The sequence below is a fragment of the Sinocyclocheilus grahami genome, unplaced genomic scaffold (genome assembly GCF_001515645.1).
Source record: "Sinocyclocheilus grahami isolate Dianchi unplaced genomic scaffold, SAMN03320097.WGS_v1.1 scaffold992.1, whole genome shotgun sequence".
In the NCBI taxonomy this organism is placed as follows: domain Eukaryota; kingdom Metazoa; phylum Chordata; class Actinopteri; order Cypriniformes; family Cyprinidae; genus Sinocyclocheilus; species Sinocyclocheilus grahami.
Genome location: NW_015506171.1, coordinates 709,995 through 726,078, shown reverse-complemented (window position 1 = coordinate 726,078; position 16,084 = coordinate 709,995). Strand labels below are relative to the sequence as shown.

General features: G+C 37.7%; 2 protein-coding genes across 3 annotated transcripts in view; both read left to right on the top strand.

Annotated features, from left to right (window-relative positions):
• Positions 1-741: 741 nt before the first annotated feature.
• On the top strand, positions 742-12,681 carry smpd5 (sphingomyelin phosphodiesterase 5). The gene is given in 7 exon segments (XM_071582337.1): positions 742-879; positions 6,043-7,117; positions 9,252-9,327; positions 10,139-10,279; positions 10,870-11,036; positions 11,251-11,370; positions 12,457-12,681. Coding segments are annotated over 6 exon segments (1,611 nt in total). The 5' UTR covers positions 742-879; positions 6,043-6,109; the 3' UTR covers positions 12,556-12,681.
• Positions 12,682-15,131: 2,450 nt separating this feature from the next.
• Positions 15,132-16,084, top strand: part of gpatch3 (G patch domain containing 3) — a 20,584-nt gene continuing 19,631 nt past the window's right edge. For both annotated transcript variants that reach the window (XM_016250514.1, XM_016250515.1), the window contains exon 1: positions 15,132-15,505. In XM_016250514.1, the coding sequence (XP_016106000.1) occupies positions 15,142-15,505 (364 nt within the window). In that variant the 5' untranslated portion in view covers positions 15,132-15,141. The remainder of the gene's footprint in view (positions 15,506-16,084) is intronic.

The window sequence follows — 16,084 nt, the reverse complement described above, 5'->3', positions numbered from 1 at the left end:
TCTTTAAGATTTTCAGTATTTTTGTTTAGTTGTGAGTCCTAAATAAATAAATAAAAAAGTAATAATCATTATATTATCAACATAATTAATAGCAAAATATAATAAGAACTATTATAATTGCTAATAATAATAATAATAATACTTATATGATATATATTCAAGCTTTTTAGGTTCTAAGTTTAGTTGCTGGTCTTTCAGCTAAAATAAGCCTTTGTTTTTAAAGCTAAAACTTTATAAACATTATAAACTTTAAATTGTATAAACTTTATAGACTAACAGATATTTGTTATTTGTTGACTCCTTTCATTACAACTGTAAAAATAATACTGTAAAGCCGTGCTTGGACATGCCAACATATATTTATGGATTCAGCAATACCAACAACTTGTGCATAAACAACACTGTAATACATTTATGATTAATAAATAAATAACAATAAAGTGTTTAAATATGAATTGCATTTTTGTAGATATATTGCTAAGATGCAATGCACATTTATATATTGTTTATGGATATTTATACAATATATAATAGAAAATATAATCAATCCTTTTTTTCTTCAAATGCTAGACAAAATATGAAGAGAACTTGTAATGCTGCTCTACGTGTATTAGCCAAAGAGTAGCTCGTCTTATCCGGCTTCACAGCACAGGGGCCTCTGGGGCCCCAAACCTCCAGGAAGTGAAGCCAGTTTCTGCGGGGGCGCGCACGTGCACGCGCGGGGATGTGCTCGGGCGCGCGCATGACCCATTATACCGCGTGTGCACCGCTGGAGGCACGCGAGCAGCAGAACGCAACGCCACGTAAACAGCGTCCGGTGAACGGACGGCCCGTGATGAGCCGCAACATCAGCACGCGTCCACCACGAGCCCCGCTCAGGTGAGTGACAGACACGCAGACAGGTGAACGCTGACCGCTGGCACGTGATCACAGGCTTCTACAGCGAGCGAAGAATAATTCTAATCTGATCATTTGGCGCAGATGGCCGAAGACGTCGCCAGCACACGTGTGGAGTCGACCCGCGCGCGCTAGAACGCATCAGTGTATCGATTAGGTCGCAGAAGTGTCGCCAATGCTCTCCATCGATGAATCAATTCCGTATTAATCCAGTATGCGGTTTAAGTACAGCGGAGGAGGCGCAGCTGTAAGCCTCTAATCTCTCTGAGCAGCATACTGCATACTGCATACTAGAGTCTGCAGTGCACACTGGGCATCAGGATCAGGGATGAAGCGGGGCTGCTGAGGAAATGCACCAGGATCCTCTGAAGGCTATCTGTTAGATAACATCTCCTAGTATCCTGTAGTTCTGGGCAGGGCTGCTGTGTGTGAGTTCAGGAACCCGTGGGAGTTGGGTGATATTAGTGAAAAGTCTACACACAGTTTTTGGAGCAAAAGAGGAGGCTTGATGTTCTTGTTTTTACAGTATATATATATTTGTGTGTGTGTGTGTATATGTGTATATATATATATGTGTGTTTGTGTGTGTGTGTGTGTGTGTGTGTGTTTGTGTTTATGTGTGTGTTTGTGTGTGTGTGTGTGTGTTTATGTGTGTGTGTTTGTGTTTGTGTTTGTGTGTGTGTGTGTGTTTGTGTTTGTGTGTTTGTGTTTGTGTGTGTGTGTGTGTGTTAAACAGGAATTCAGTTGCAAGTCTTTTTCTGTCTACACTCGTGACTATATGTTCGTAGTTGATTGTCTCGCTGGTGAAATATGGCACCTGTAGGTGTATGTGTCTTTGTGAAGGCTTAAATTGTCTTAAAAATGGAGTGGTTCTGGTTGGCTGCGGTTCACAGCGCTGAAACCCTCCATCTTTCATTCCCTGTTTTAATATGATTAGGACTGTGGTCTGCAAGTGTGAAATCCGAAGGTGACAGAGAAGGAGTGAGAAGGCGACAGAGAGACACGACAGTCTTAATTAGGCTTTCCTGGGTTTGATGACGTTCCAAGGCTGTGGCCTAGTGAAGGCTTGGCGACTGATCGTGTCTGTGTGTTTTTTTATGTGTGTCTGTTTATGTGTGTGTGCGTGTGTGTGTGTGTGTGTGTTTATGTGTGTTTATATGTATGTGTGTGTGTGTTTATATGTATGTGTGTGTGTTTATTTGTGTGTGTGTGTGTGTTTATGTGTGTGTTTATTTATATATATATATATTAAAAAAAATTTGTTGCATATTTTGGAAAACAGCGGAAAAGTAACATTTGAAGAAACCTTTATTTATCATAACACATTTGAAAAAATGTATTTAAAAAAAAAATTAACCGTTATAAATCTAGTATTGATAGTAGGCTTTTCCACCTACATTTGCTCTATTGAGATTGGAAATGCATGGAATGGAATATTTTGTATGTGAAGGTTTAAAATAAATACAGTTTCAGTAATTGCATACAACACATATAAAATGTCTATATTTTGGCCAGAAAAAAACTAATAAACATATATATATATATATATATATATATAGTATATAGATTGCCATAAGGATCATGGATTTGATTCCTATGGAATGTATATGTATTGAGAAAATGTATTCCTTTAATGCAATGCTAGTCGTTTACATAAAAGCATCTGCTAAATGCATAAATTTAAATGTAAAATTTATGACCAACACTTTGTAATTCTTCATTTCAGACGTATTGATTAAAGATTAGAAGGCCAAAACATTAAAAAAAAAAAACCTCTGCATGGATGAATCCTTTACAATAAGATAAATAATATGCGTTTAGAAAACAGGTAGAAATGTTATTTCATGCCAAGAATATGTAGTGCAATAAACGTGACCGCAGTAGCTGTCAGGGTCTGTATTTAGTGTCTCTGTGGTGAGTTTTGTTGAATGTGAACATGAAAACCACCAGGTGAGAAGTGAAACGGGCTTTAATGCACATCAGTGGATGTATGGAAATAATTTCTAAACAAAGGTTAAGAAAACAGGTTTCTCGTGTTCAGCAGGCTGCGACGTCACTGTGTTTGTCAAAGCCATTCGCTGAACAAGAGCATTGAAATGAAATGAAAGGAGCAGGGATAGTCAACAGCTCACTATCACCAGCTGACTAGCTGCATGTAGAGGTAGATATAGATTGTTTTTCACATTTTTATTGTCACTTTAGTGTTTTAAAGGGGATGAATTAAGCTTTCATCAGCTTTTTTTCACAGCTTTCGTTAAGACAGACTAGTCATTCAGCTGTTCAGACTAGTGTTGTTTAAGTTTCAATTACTATTATAGATTATATAAATAATATAAATCAGTTTGTATTTTTTTTTATTTGAATTTTATTTTTGGGTCAAAGACGAAAAAGGGGTTAAGCATAAAAACAATAAGTGTAATACTGCTTTAAATTGTTGTTGTCCCCCCCCCCATCCAAAATAAAATAAAATTGTTTAATTTAATTGCAATTTTGTTTTTCCGAGCAAAAAATAAATATCATACATTTTCCCCTGATTTACAGAAGAGACGCACTAAAATGTCATTCAGTGTAACAATCTTGTCAGGCATGTTTACAACAAAAATCAATTTATGACATATTAACAGACTAATTATTTTCACCCCAAATACTACTAAATACAAATACTTTAATTTTTTTTTTAATGTGCCTCTATCCTAGGTTTTGCCCATTTGTCAGTAAATTGTTTTTTACTCATAACACAATAAAATTTAATATGCTTTCTTATTCTTTTATATATTTTAATATGTACACGTCAGAATAAGCATGTTGTTTGAATTTTTTACATAAATATTGTGTTACACGGAATGACAATGTAACATTATTTAAACCAAATTTGGACATTTTATTCTCCAAAAACGTATTTGAAACCTTAAAAGTAGACACTTTACTTACATTTAAAGTGCTTTCTATGGACATAAAATCACTTTTGTACATTTCTTTTGATGCGGACATCTTAACGTCTTTGACCCTTTTATGTTTTTGCACTTTTATTTGTCTGTACATTATTATTTTTATTTCAGTTTTAGTTATTTCAACACATCAAGTTGAACTAAAGAAAAATGGGAAATCTCCTTGACAACTAGCTGACATAAAACAAGTTTTTATATCTTATTTTATGTTTTAGTTAACGTTTATTTTATTTCAAGTAACAAAAATGTTTTTACGGTTTTAAGTTTAGTTAACGATAATAACCCCCTTTCATACAACTCACTGACTAGTTGATATATGTAGTAAATATATAGTCTTTCACTTTACTAACACGAATAGTTTTTTTTTTTATTAATGTATTCATTTAAAAAATGTCTATTTAGTTTTTAATTTGAGTAATTCAAGGTAAACTAAAAGAAAATGAGAAATGTTTACTCTGCAACCAGTTGACATTTTTAAATATTTTGTTTTAAGTAATGAACCGTATTTGTTTATGTATTTATTTTTAGGTAAATTAAATCTAACGCTGCAAACTCAGAAATTGTTTATTATTATTTAAAAAATGTCTATATACTTTTTTTGCTCATTTTTATTTTATATTTCGTTTTAGTAAAATTTTAGTAAAATTCTAGTTCCGATTTTTCTTCTTCTCATTTTAGTAACTAAACTAAATTGTGAAATGTTTACTTGGCAACTAGCTGAATTTAAGTATTTTATTTCACTTAAACATTTAACAAATTTTAAGTAACAATGTTCTCATTTGAATGGTTTTAGTGTTAGTTAACGATAATAACCCTGGTTCAGATGACCCACAGAGTAGTTGATTAACAATGAACTAACAATGAAGTTCACTGACAAGCTACGCAAAACCGCGTTCATAATTAATCGCGCGATTATGAAATCGATGAAATTGTCCTGCGATTATGAAAGCAGTTTGTGTAGCTTGTCAATGAACTACGGCTCTGTGTAGTAAATGCTGCTCCATCTGAAACCATCACGCTTTTACCCGGCGAGTTTGAGTCGTTTATAACGTGCATTTGAAAAAGCAACATGCGTTAAACATCTTTCCGAACATGAGAAGCATTTATGAACCTCTTGTCCCACAAAATACCACATTTAATAACATGTTTTTATTCCAAACTCATTTCGCATTGCATTATAAATATACTTTATTATAATGAAAATTATAATAATAAGAACTTGGATAAACCATACATGTGACCCTGGAGCACAAAAGCAGTGTTGAGTCGCTGGGGGATATTTGTAGCAATAGCCAACAATACACTGTATGGGTCACAATTATACATTTCTCTTTTATGCCAAAAATCATTAGGATATTAAGTAAAGATCATGTTCCTACCGAACATAAATTTCCTACCGTAAATATATCAAAACTTAATGTTTGATTAGTAATATGCATTGCTAAGAACTTCATTTGGACAACTTTAAAGATGATTTTCTCAATATTTAGATTTTTTTGCACCCTCAGATTCCAGATTTTCAAATAGTTGTATCTCGGCCAAATATTGTCCTGTCATAACAAACCATACATCAATATAACGTTTATTTCTTCAGCTTTCAGGTGAAATATAAATCTCAATTTCGAAAAATGGACCCTTATGACTGGTTTTGTGGTCCAGGGTCACATATGATTTAAGACATAAGCAAGTTTAGTTTGAAATAGTTTAATAGCAAATAAGACAAAATTAGACAGTATTTAAATAAAATAATATTAAGAACACGCATGCGCAGCGTTGTCAAGGTAACATCTGGTCCGTCATTCCCTTCGCCAAGAGAGTTCCAAACGCTTATACGAGACAGTAATGCCCTGCACCCTTCAAAGAACACACTTCAAGGGCTCTGCCCTTCGAACGGAATAGGGCATAGGGATGCTTACTTCCGTTTGGAATTCGCCCAATGAAAGCAGTTCAATCTTCCATTTCCTGGAACGACGTGCATTACCTTTCTTCTGCGGGGAGTATTTAGAGTTGCGTGAGAGCGCCCTCTGGCCTTCGGATGGAGATTTACTACTGATCACAGAACCGTGCTTCACTGACGAGATACGCATGACAATCGCAGCTTTTGCCTAATCGTGATTACGATTTAATTCGGATTAATCGAGCAGCCCTACCTTGCAGCTTTACTAACAAGTTTTTTCCCCGTGTTTGTCATTTTCAGAGTTCCAACGCTTGTGTGGAGGATCTGAGATGCGAAGGCGTCTTTCGCTGGCGTGCGGCGCTGAGGCATGTCTTTAAGAGCGTCTCCTTTCCCCAATTTCTTCCTGGAAGGCCTCCATGCCGTAGGATGGGGTCTGATCTTCCCTTGTTTCTGGTTCCTGGACCGTCTCCTCGCCGTCTGCATCTCCACCAGTCTGGAGCGCATGTGGCGGCGCGAGATGGAGTGCTACCTGCACCCGCTTCAGGTCGTCTTCAGCTCCGTCCTCTTCTTCATCCTGTTCGTAATCTCCATGCCGTTTGCGCTGCTGGGGTTCATGCTATGGGTGCCGCTGCAGGCTGTACGCCGGCCGTTCGCGTATTACCATCAGGAGCAGATCATTCCCATGGAGGATCGCAATGCTAGATGGGAAGAAACGGGGAAAGTCAGTTTTGGGTTTTTGACGGGAAACCTGTGCCTGCTTCCCGACGGCGTTGCGCGCTTTAACAACCTCGGGCACACGCAAAAACGTGCGGCATACATCGGTAAAAGCATCGTCCAAGGCGTCACCCGCCCTCACATCCGTATTTTCGTCGATTCTCCCAGCAGCTGTGGCACTGTTACTCCATCCAGCAGTTTGATTCCTCAACCACCGCCATCTTCGTACGGATCCATAGACGTTTCCGCGACCAATCAGATGGAAGATGTTCACGAAACAGACGGCCTTCCCAAACCCAACTGCAATCAGAACTCCAACCAGCACAAGCATCCACCTCGGACGCTCTTACAAGATGCTGATGTACCGATGGAAGTGTCCTCGCTGTTCCCGTCCTCCGTGGACGTCGTGTGTCTCCAGGAGGTTTTCGATAAGAGAGCTGCTATGAAGCTCACGCAAGCTCTCGGTACGCTCTATGGACACGTGCTCTACGACGTCGGCGTCTACGCCTGCCAGCCTGCTGGAACGTGCTCGTCTTTTAAGTTTTTTAACAGCGGTTTATTCCTGGCTAGTCGCTATCCCGTGATGGAGGCTGAGTATCGCTGCTTTCCCAACGGACGAGGAGAAGATGCTCTGGCTGCCAAAGGACTGCTCACTGTAAAGGTACGACATCCGATTTAAAGGGATAGTTCATCAAAAACGAAAATTGTCATCATTAAGGGGCTGTTCACAAAAAAATCGCTTTATTTTTTCATTGCTTTTCTGAGTAAACATGCTAGACAGATGCGTATGACCATTTTGCTGTGTCCCGCACATGACTGCCACGTTTTTTAAGACGCGTTTTTCCATTCAAATGCACTACTTTTCTATTGTTTTTCTACGTAAACCCGCTAGATGGATGTGTATGACCGTTGCGCTCATGTCTCCCATCTTTTGTGGCGTCTCACACATGGCTGCCACATTTTAAAGGTCCCCTGAAGTGCCTTGAAACACGCAGCGTTATTCTATGTGGTGACGTAATTTCAACTGAAACAGGAAGAGAGGGCGGGACATATCGAGCAGCCCTGCCCCCCTTTTAAATGAGCCAATAGCGTTTTGTTTATATCTGCACAAGTCAGAGCCGTTAAGCTTGGTAAAACCGCATTTGACAGCCACAGTCTAATAGATTAGCCCCTAGATTCAACATGAAACTCTTAGTAAAACAAAATAGTGATCATAATCATGCTGAGGCTGTGTAATTTTAAAAGTGTTTAATATATGCCAACTCGTGCATATGATCCGCTCCGTGCGATCGCGGACCGGAGCCAAAGTTCGCGCTGCCACGGTTCGCGTGACACAACACGAAACCAGACCTCATTTGCACCAATCAAAAGCATATTTACACTGTCTGAATCGTTCCCTATTGCCTACATTGTGCACTAAATGCCATTCACTGTACAAGAAATACTACACTGTGAACAAGTGACCAATCTCAGCCGCAGCTTCAGCGTCTATTTATAGTGTAGGGGGCGGGCGCTTCGGATTCTAGAGAGCATTTGATTGGTCAGAAGATTTGATGAGAAGCTGAAGTACGAGTTGACGTCAAAAAAATCGAATTGTTCACCATCAAATTGTTTTAATATCAGCGTTCTTTAAAATATCTTCTTTTGTGTTAAAGGGTTAGTTCACCCAAAAATGAAAATTAGGCTGCGTTTTACTCACCCCCGAGGCATCCTAGGTGTATATGACTTTCTTCTTTCAGACGAATCCAGTCGGAGGTATATTAAAAATGGTCTTTGATCTTTCAAGCTGTTTAATGCCACTCAGCGGGTGTTGCATGCATCAGTCCAAAAGACGTGAAATAAAAAGCGCCCTTCCATAAAAATAAAAAAAAGTGTCTTGCACGGCTCCGGGGGGTGAACAAAGGCCTTCTGTAGCGAATCGATGCGTTTTTGTAAGAAAAATATCCATATTCAAAACGTAATAATCACTTGAATCTAGCTTGAGCTCACTGTTGTAAACAAAGCAGTTCCGGGGGAATGACGTATGAGTTCGACTTTACGCATGCGCTGCTCAGAAGTGACGAATGCGGAAACAAAACAACAGTCACTAATTAGATGTACAAAATGAGGATTTGTAAAGAAGAATGTCAGAGGATTTCGATATAAGCCAAGAGGAGACTGGTTTTTCTTTGCTAAAGTAAGGAAACTTTGCTTCCTTTGCTCCTGTTAACAAACGTTGGTTTTCACAAGACTCCCCGGCGCATGCGCAGCGCTGATCTCATACGTCATGCTCCCGGAGCTGCTTCTGTGTACAACTGCTGGCGCAAGCTACATTAAAGTGATTATTATGTTTTGAATATGGATATTTTTCTTACAAAAACGCATCGATTCGCTACAGGAGGCCTTTGTTCACCCCCCGGAGCCGTGTGAGACACTTTTTTTTTTTTATGGATGGGCGGTTTTTTTTTCACGTCTTTTGGACTGAAGCATGCAACACCCGCTGAGTGCCATTAAACAGCTTGAAAGCTCAAAGACAATTTTTAATATAACTCCGACTGGATTCGTCTGAAAGAAGAAAGTCATATACACCTAGGATGCCTCGGGGGTGAGTAAAACACAGCCTAATTTTCATTTTTGGGTGAACTAACCCTTTAAGCAGAAGAAAGAAACTCAAACAGGTTTGAAACAACTTGAGGGTGAGTAAATGATGACAGATTTTTCATTTTTGGATGAACTACCCCCTGTCGCTTTTGATCTAGAACGTTTTATATAAAGGTTCGGAAGCTAACAAAGTAAAAATTTAATTTTCTCACAAGGTGGAAATTGGGTTACAAAAAGGTGAAAAGAAAATGGTCGGGTATATTAACTGCACTCACCTGCACGCTCCCGAAGGCAAGTGTTGTGATGCATTTACAGAAATAGTTTATCTGGAGAGTTAAAATTCTGTTTGTTGATTCACCTTCATGTCATTCTAAACCTGTTATTTATCCCGTACAGGGTTATTATTATGAACTAAAACTTTTAGAACGTTCTGTTAATTGAAATAAAGCCGAAACAATTAAAATATAAATATTAGATGGGAAAAACTCATTTCTAATTTTCATGTTTGAGGTTCTCTGATGTCATGCATACAGGTAAACAAATTAAATATGCAATTTTTACATATTACATATTTAAAAAAAAAAATTCTGTTTTTAAATTATTTAAAATCTTTTTTTAGGGTTTATTTAATTCATAATTAGTTTATCATCAGCTCACAAACCTGTCATGCAACAACAGCTCATAGTGACTGTCTAAAAACAAAAAGGACAAAACGCCATTAAAGTGCCATAACAGCATCACAACAATAATCCATATGACTTGTACTTTATATGACGACTCTTCTGAAGTCATATGATAGCGTTAAATAAAATAAAATAACTTGTGGCAAAGATCTCAGATCTCAAATACAGGTTTGGAACAACATGAGGATGAATAAGTAATAACAGAATATTGATTTTTGGATAATGCAATGTGTAATGCAACCTAATCCAATTAAATTCTCTAGAATCTCAGTGGTTAAGAAGAATTGATTTTCGGATACTTGAGTTTTATTGTTTTGTGACCATTTAGAGTTTGAATCATGTACAAATTACAATTGCGCAAATAATATAATTGCATTTATTTATTTATGCATGCATGCATGCACGTGTTTGCTGCTCAGGGGACGGAGCGATTCGCTTCGAGCAGCTGAACATGTTGACCAAATGGATCAATGAGTTCCAGGCAGTGACCAGACGAGAAGATGAGATGGTGATGTTTGATGTGCTCTGTGGAGACTTTAACTTTGACAACTGCTCTCCTGGTGCGTTCTGAATAACTCCACACACACACACACACACACACACACACACACACACACACACACACTGCATCTCTTAATTGATTTTTGGATAATGCAATGTGTAATGCAACCTAATCCAATTAAATTCTCTAGAATCTCAGTGGTTAAGAAGAATTGATTTTCGGATACTTGAGTTTTATTGTTTTGTGACCATTTAGAGTTTGAATCATGTACAAATTACAATTGCGCAAATAATATAATTGCATTTATTTATTTATGCATGCATGCATGCACGTGTTTGCTGCTCAGGGGACGGAGCGATTCGCTTCGAGCAGCTGAACATGTTGACCAAATGGATCAATGAGTTCCAGGCAGTGACCAGACGAGAAGATGAGATGGTGATGTTTGATGTGCTCTGTGGAGACTTTAACTTTGACAACTGCTCTCCTGGTGCGTTCTGAATAACTCCACACACACACACACACACACACACACACACACACACACACACACACTGCATGTCTTAATTACAGAGCAGTGTTTATGCAGACGTTGTTGAGGAGCAACAGGCCTCATGAACGGAGGATGTTCATGTGTCTGTGTGTTTTCAGACGACAGGCTGGAGCAAAGCCACAGTGTGTTTGAGGACTATACCGACCCCTGCAGAGCCGGAGCCGGGAGAGAGAAGCCCTGGGTCATCGGTAACACTCTCAATTACTGTTCATTCGCATTCATGCACAGTTTGTGGAAAGAAAATCTATGTTTTTGAGTGGTTTCTGTTCTTCCGCTGCATGGTTGAATAAAAACTTATGGTGGTGTCTTTTTTTCATTATTTATTTATTTTGGTCAGATATGGCTGTTAGGATGTTGTTGTTGTTATTATTATTTATATTATTATATATAATATTATTAATTTTTTTTTACAATTTAGGTTGGATGCAGACAGTGTTATAGTAAACTAAAGCTGAAACTAAAATTAAAACCATTAAAAGAAGCCCATTTATTACTTGGGGGGGGGGGTAATATATATATATATAGATCAGCCCTGGACGGGCCGCCGGATCGATTACCTCCTGTATCGAGAGAGCTCTGTCTCCAGTCACCGCAAAACTGTGCGTTTCCTCACCATAACAAGCTTTCTGTGCTTTAATATTTACTTGTTGTACACTTGCCACAGAAGATCCCAAATGGCAAAAAAAAAAAATCTAATATATTTTTAAATATATTTCAGAATATACAATATATTTGTTTAAATATATTATCCATCCATCCATTCTCTGACTCTGTCTGTCTGTCTGTCTGTCTATCATCTGACTCTGTTTGTCTGTCTATCCATATATATACGCACATATATATATATATATATATATATACACACTGTAAAAAAATCAAAAGTTGCGAAAACTTAAAAGTTTAAGGAAACCAGCTTCAGGAGCTTTTTAAGTTTGCTTAACTTGTTGTTAAAACACGTGTGTGTGTGTGTGTGTGTGTGTGTATATGTGTATATATATATACATGTACAAATGAACATACTTTCCAGAAACCTGACATTTCTTTTTAAAATATCCTTTTTTTTTATTGATCTTATGTAATATTCTAATTTTCAAGAAATAAAGGCTTGAAATATTTCACTCTGTGTAATGAATCTATATAATATATGGGTTTCACTTTCTGAAATGAATGACAAAAAATATTGACCTTTTTCATGATATTCAAATTTTTTGAGATGTACCTGTGTGTATGTGTATATATATATATATTTATTTATTTTTTGTTACTTGGAATAAAATAAATGTTAATGAACTGAAATAAAATATTTTTAAAAATGAACTTATTTTATTTCAGCTAGTTTCCATTTTTCCATTTTTATTTTATGTAGTACAACAAATAAAACTTATGAAAATAAAGTTAATGAAATATATACATGTGTGTAAATATATAGACATTTAAAAACAACAGAAACTACTAAAAATGACAAAAACAAATGAACATGAAATCAGAAAATCAAATCAAATTCAAAATATTACCAAAATTAACTATTTCATTGAGCTTCACGGTTTACGACATATATTTAGCATGTATTTAGAATATATTTGGGGCAGATTTTTTTTTTTTTTGCCATAAAAGATGCACCCTCGATGAAGTACTTGAGTGTTTTAAATGCAGTAACGGGAGCTGAAGTGTTTGCTGTGTTTCAGGAGCTGGAGGAGTTCACGTACGTGACGCAGCTGGCCGGACTGACGGATCACGTTCCTCTGGCCTTCAGGCTCTCCGTCTCTCTGGATTCACAACAGTAACACGGAAAGATGTTTGCTTATTCGTGCACCAGACTGATGACACTTTAATATATCCATCAGAAAGCAATGGAATGCTTTAGACCAGGGGTGCACATAAGTTTCATAAGAGAACCTGGAGATTTGGTTTGGTCCTCACACTGCACATAGTGTGACCCATTGAATATATAATTATACAAAACCCGACCAATATCGGTCGAGCACTAATAATATTTACTACTACTACTTATTTTTTTTATTTACAATTTCAACCTTAAATCAGCAGGCTTTTATTTTGGCGGGTTGCCGGCAAGTAAGTATATGCGCTTCCGGGTTTAGCGCCGCTGACTGAAGCGCATCAGTGAATGAAATGTCACAGTTTTGCATTATGCTTTGGAAACGGCAGCGGGTTGCCTAGATTTATGCTTTTGAATAGAAATCTTATAAAGTACAGTTTGTCGATCTAAAATGCTAATTGTGCATGTCAACCATGTCGTATGCAAATGTGCTGTCAGAACTTATTTACACTGCGCATTTTTTATTTTGGCCGCGCATGCGCACCTGCGTACGTACCACTTATGTGCACCCCTGCTTTCTATCTCTCAGCTCACCCAAGAATGAACATTTATAGCTATTATTCATTCACACTCGTATGGGTTTAAGGATGAGTAAATGAGTCATTTTTAGGGATCAATAAAAGAAGAGGCCTATCATTTTTAAATGCTTGAGCTGTGGAGAAACACCAAATATCACTCTATGAATCACTATATAATCAGAGCAATAGTCCTGACACTCATTCCTATGCATCTCCTCTCTGTACAGCGCCAGTAATCCGAGTTTATCTAAGCAGAGATATTACGAACACGTAGGGAAAACTCTGTTTGTTTGTTTTTTTTATGACACGTTTTTTTTCATGACAATGATTTTGGAAATATATTTTAATAAAAGGGTAGATTGTTTTCATAGCACGTGTTGACTTTTTTTCTGATGTGTTTTTTCAGTTCTCTGTGAAATTATTTATTATTGTGTTTTCTGATCATATTAAGCATATTGGTCTTTCTTGAACCGTAACACAATACACTATACCTGGCAAAGAGCTATTCACATCATGTGCTTTATTTTCTTGTCAAAAATAATAAATGTACATTAACTTTATTTACATTTTTAATCCAAATGTATGCATTGAAATGCAATTGAAGTCAATGTGGTTAAGTGTCTTGCCAAATGCATAGACGTACATTTACAAAAATACCATACTTATTCAGGTTAAATATTTTAATAGAACAGTAAAACACAACGTGCGAAATATCGACAAGGACTGTAAAAAAAAAACGTATAAAGGTTAGAAATAAAATCGATTATTGGAGTAGGCTTTGCGAGAAAATACAATTCCAGTCATTTTACGCTATATTCAGTGTATTAAGTGCCGTAATTATTTGTGAGCCTGCAGCACAAAAGCAGTGTTGAGTCGCTGGGGGATATTTGTAGCAATAGCCAACAATACATTGTATGGATCACAATTATACATTTCTCTTTAATGCCAAAAATCATTAGGATATTAAGTAAACATCAAGTTCCATGAAGATATTTAGTAAATCTTCTACCGTAAATATATCAAAACTTAATTTTTGATTAGTAACATGCATAGCTAAGACTTTCATTTGGACAACTTTAAAGATGATTTTCTCAATATTTAGATTTTTTTTGCACGCTCAGATTCCAGATTTTCAAATATTGTCCGATCCTAACAAACCATACATCAATGGAAAGCTTATTTATTCATCTTCCAGATGATGCATAAATCTCAATTTAAAAAAATTGACGCTTATGACTGGTTTTGTGCTCCAGGGTCACAAAGACAGATAGATAGATTTCATGTTATTCTGGGTTTTTTTTAAAACCCAAACCATGAATCATCTCAAGCTGTTCTGCAGGAATAATACTCATCTCTTGTGTTGTAGATTGACATTAAGATTACTTCCAGATGATGCATAAATCTCAATTTTAAAAAATTGACGCTTATGACTGGTTTTGTGCTCCAGGGTCACATTTGTGAAATTTACTAGCAGTTTCTGAGTCAAAATTGTTTCTACACCCATTAGTATACTGTACGCTGTTTCATGCTTTTATTTTGAAATAACTTCCGTGTTGTGTGTGTCAGAGCCGGATGTGGATTCCGGGTTCGCAGTCTGAAGTATGGCGGCGTCGGAAGACGAGACGTTTTTCGTTGTAAACAACATTCCCGCTCTGTTCCGATCCGCAGAGCTGAGGAACTATTTCAGTCAGTTTATCGAGAGTAAAGGGTTCGCGTGCTTCCATTACCGCCATCGGCCGGAGCTTCGCGTGCAGGGCGCGGGGTATACCGCGGTAAGTAGCGCAAGCAGCGGGCTCTTCCAGATGATGCATAAATCTCAATTTTAAAAAATTGACGCTTATGACTGGTTTTGTGCTCCAGGGTCACATTTGTGAAATTTACTAGCAGTTTCTGAGTCAAAATTGTTTCGACACCAATTAGTATACTGTACGCTGTTTCATGCTTTTATTTTGAAATAACTTCCGTGTTGTGTGTGTCAGAGCCGGATGTGGATTCCGGGGTTCGCAGTCTGAAGTATGGCGGCGTCGGAAGACGAGACGTTTTTCGTTGTAAACAACATTCCCGCTCTGTTCCGATCCGCAGAGCTGAGGAACTATTTCAGTCAGTTTATCGAGAGTAAAGGGTTCGCGTGCTTCCATTACCGCCATCGGCCGGAGCTTCGCGTGCAGGGCGCGGGGTATACCGCGGTAAGTAGCGCAAGCAGCGGGCGGAGCGCGGAGGGGAAAGCCGCGGGCTCGTGCTGTTGTGTGGTATCGGTTCGCTCTCGGGAATCAGACAGATTCGTGAAGATGTACTCGGGGAACCACTGGATCGACTCTAAAGGAAACTGGCTGAGAAGAAAGTGTTTGATCCGGAGGGTCAGAGTATCGGAGCAGGCCGGTGAGTGCGCTGCCAAAATAAAAGTCCCAAAGTTTAGGACAATACTAGTGCTGTCAAACGATTAATCGCATCCAAAATACGTTTTTATTTACATAATAATATCTGTGTATACTGTATATATTTATTATGTATATATACAGTATCTCACAGAAGTGAGTACACCCCTCACATTTTTGTAAATATTTTATTATATCTTTTCATGTGACAACACTGAAGAAATGACACTTTGCTACAATGTGAAGTAGTGAGTGTACAGCTTGTATAACAGTGTAAATTTGCTGTCCCCTCTGTTACGATCTCTTTCTGGATCGCAACAAAATAAGGGAGTCACCACACACCACAGCTAATTATTAAGTTAATTTATTTATTTGTCCATATAAAACAGAGCCATGTAGAATGTCAATATAAATGGTAGTCAGTGTGTCAGCACATGAAAGTGTGTAACAAGTATGAAAGACCGTAGTCCAACCAAACACAGTCCATGGATCCTCCAAGAGCAACAACCATCCCCGAAGGAGATGGATCAATGGCGGTGGCGATCTCCCGTATCTCTCACATCTCATCAGTCCTCCGGTAGCC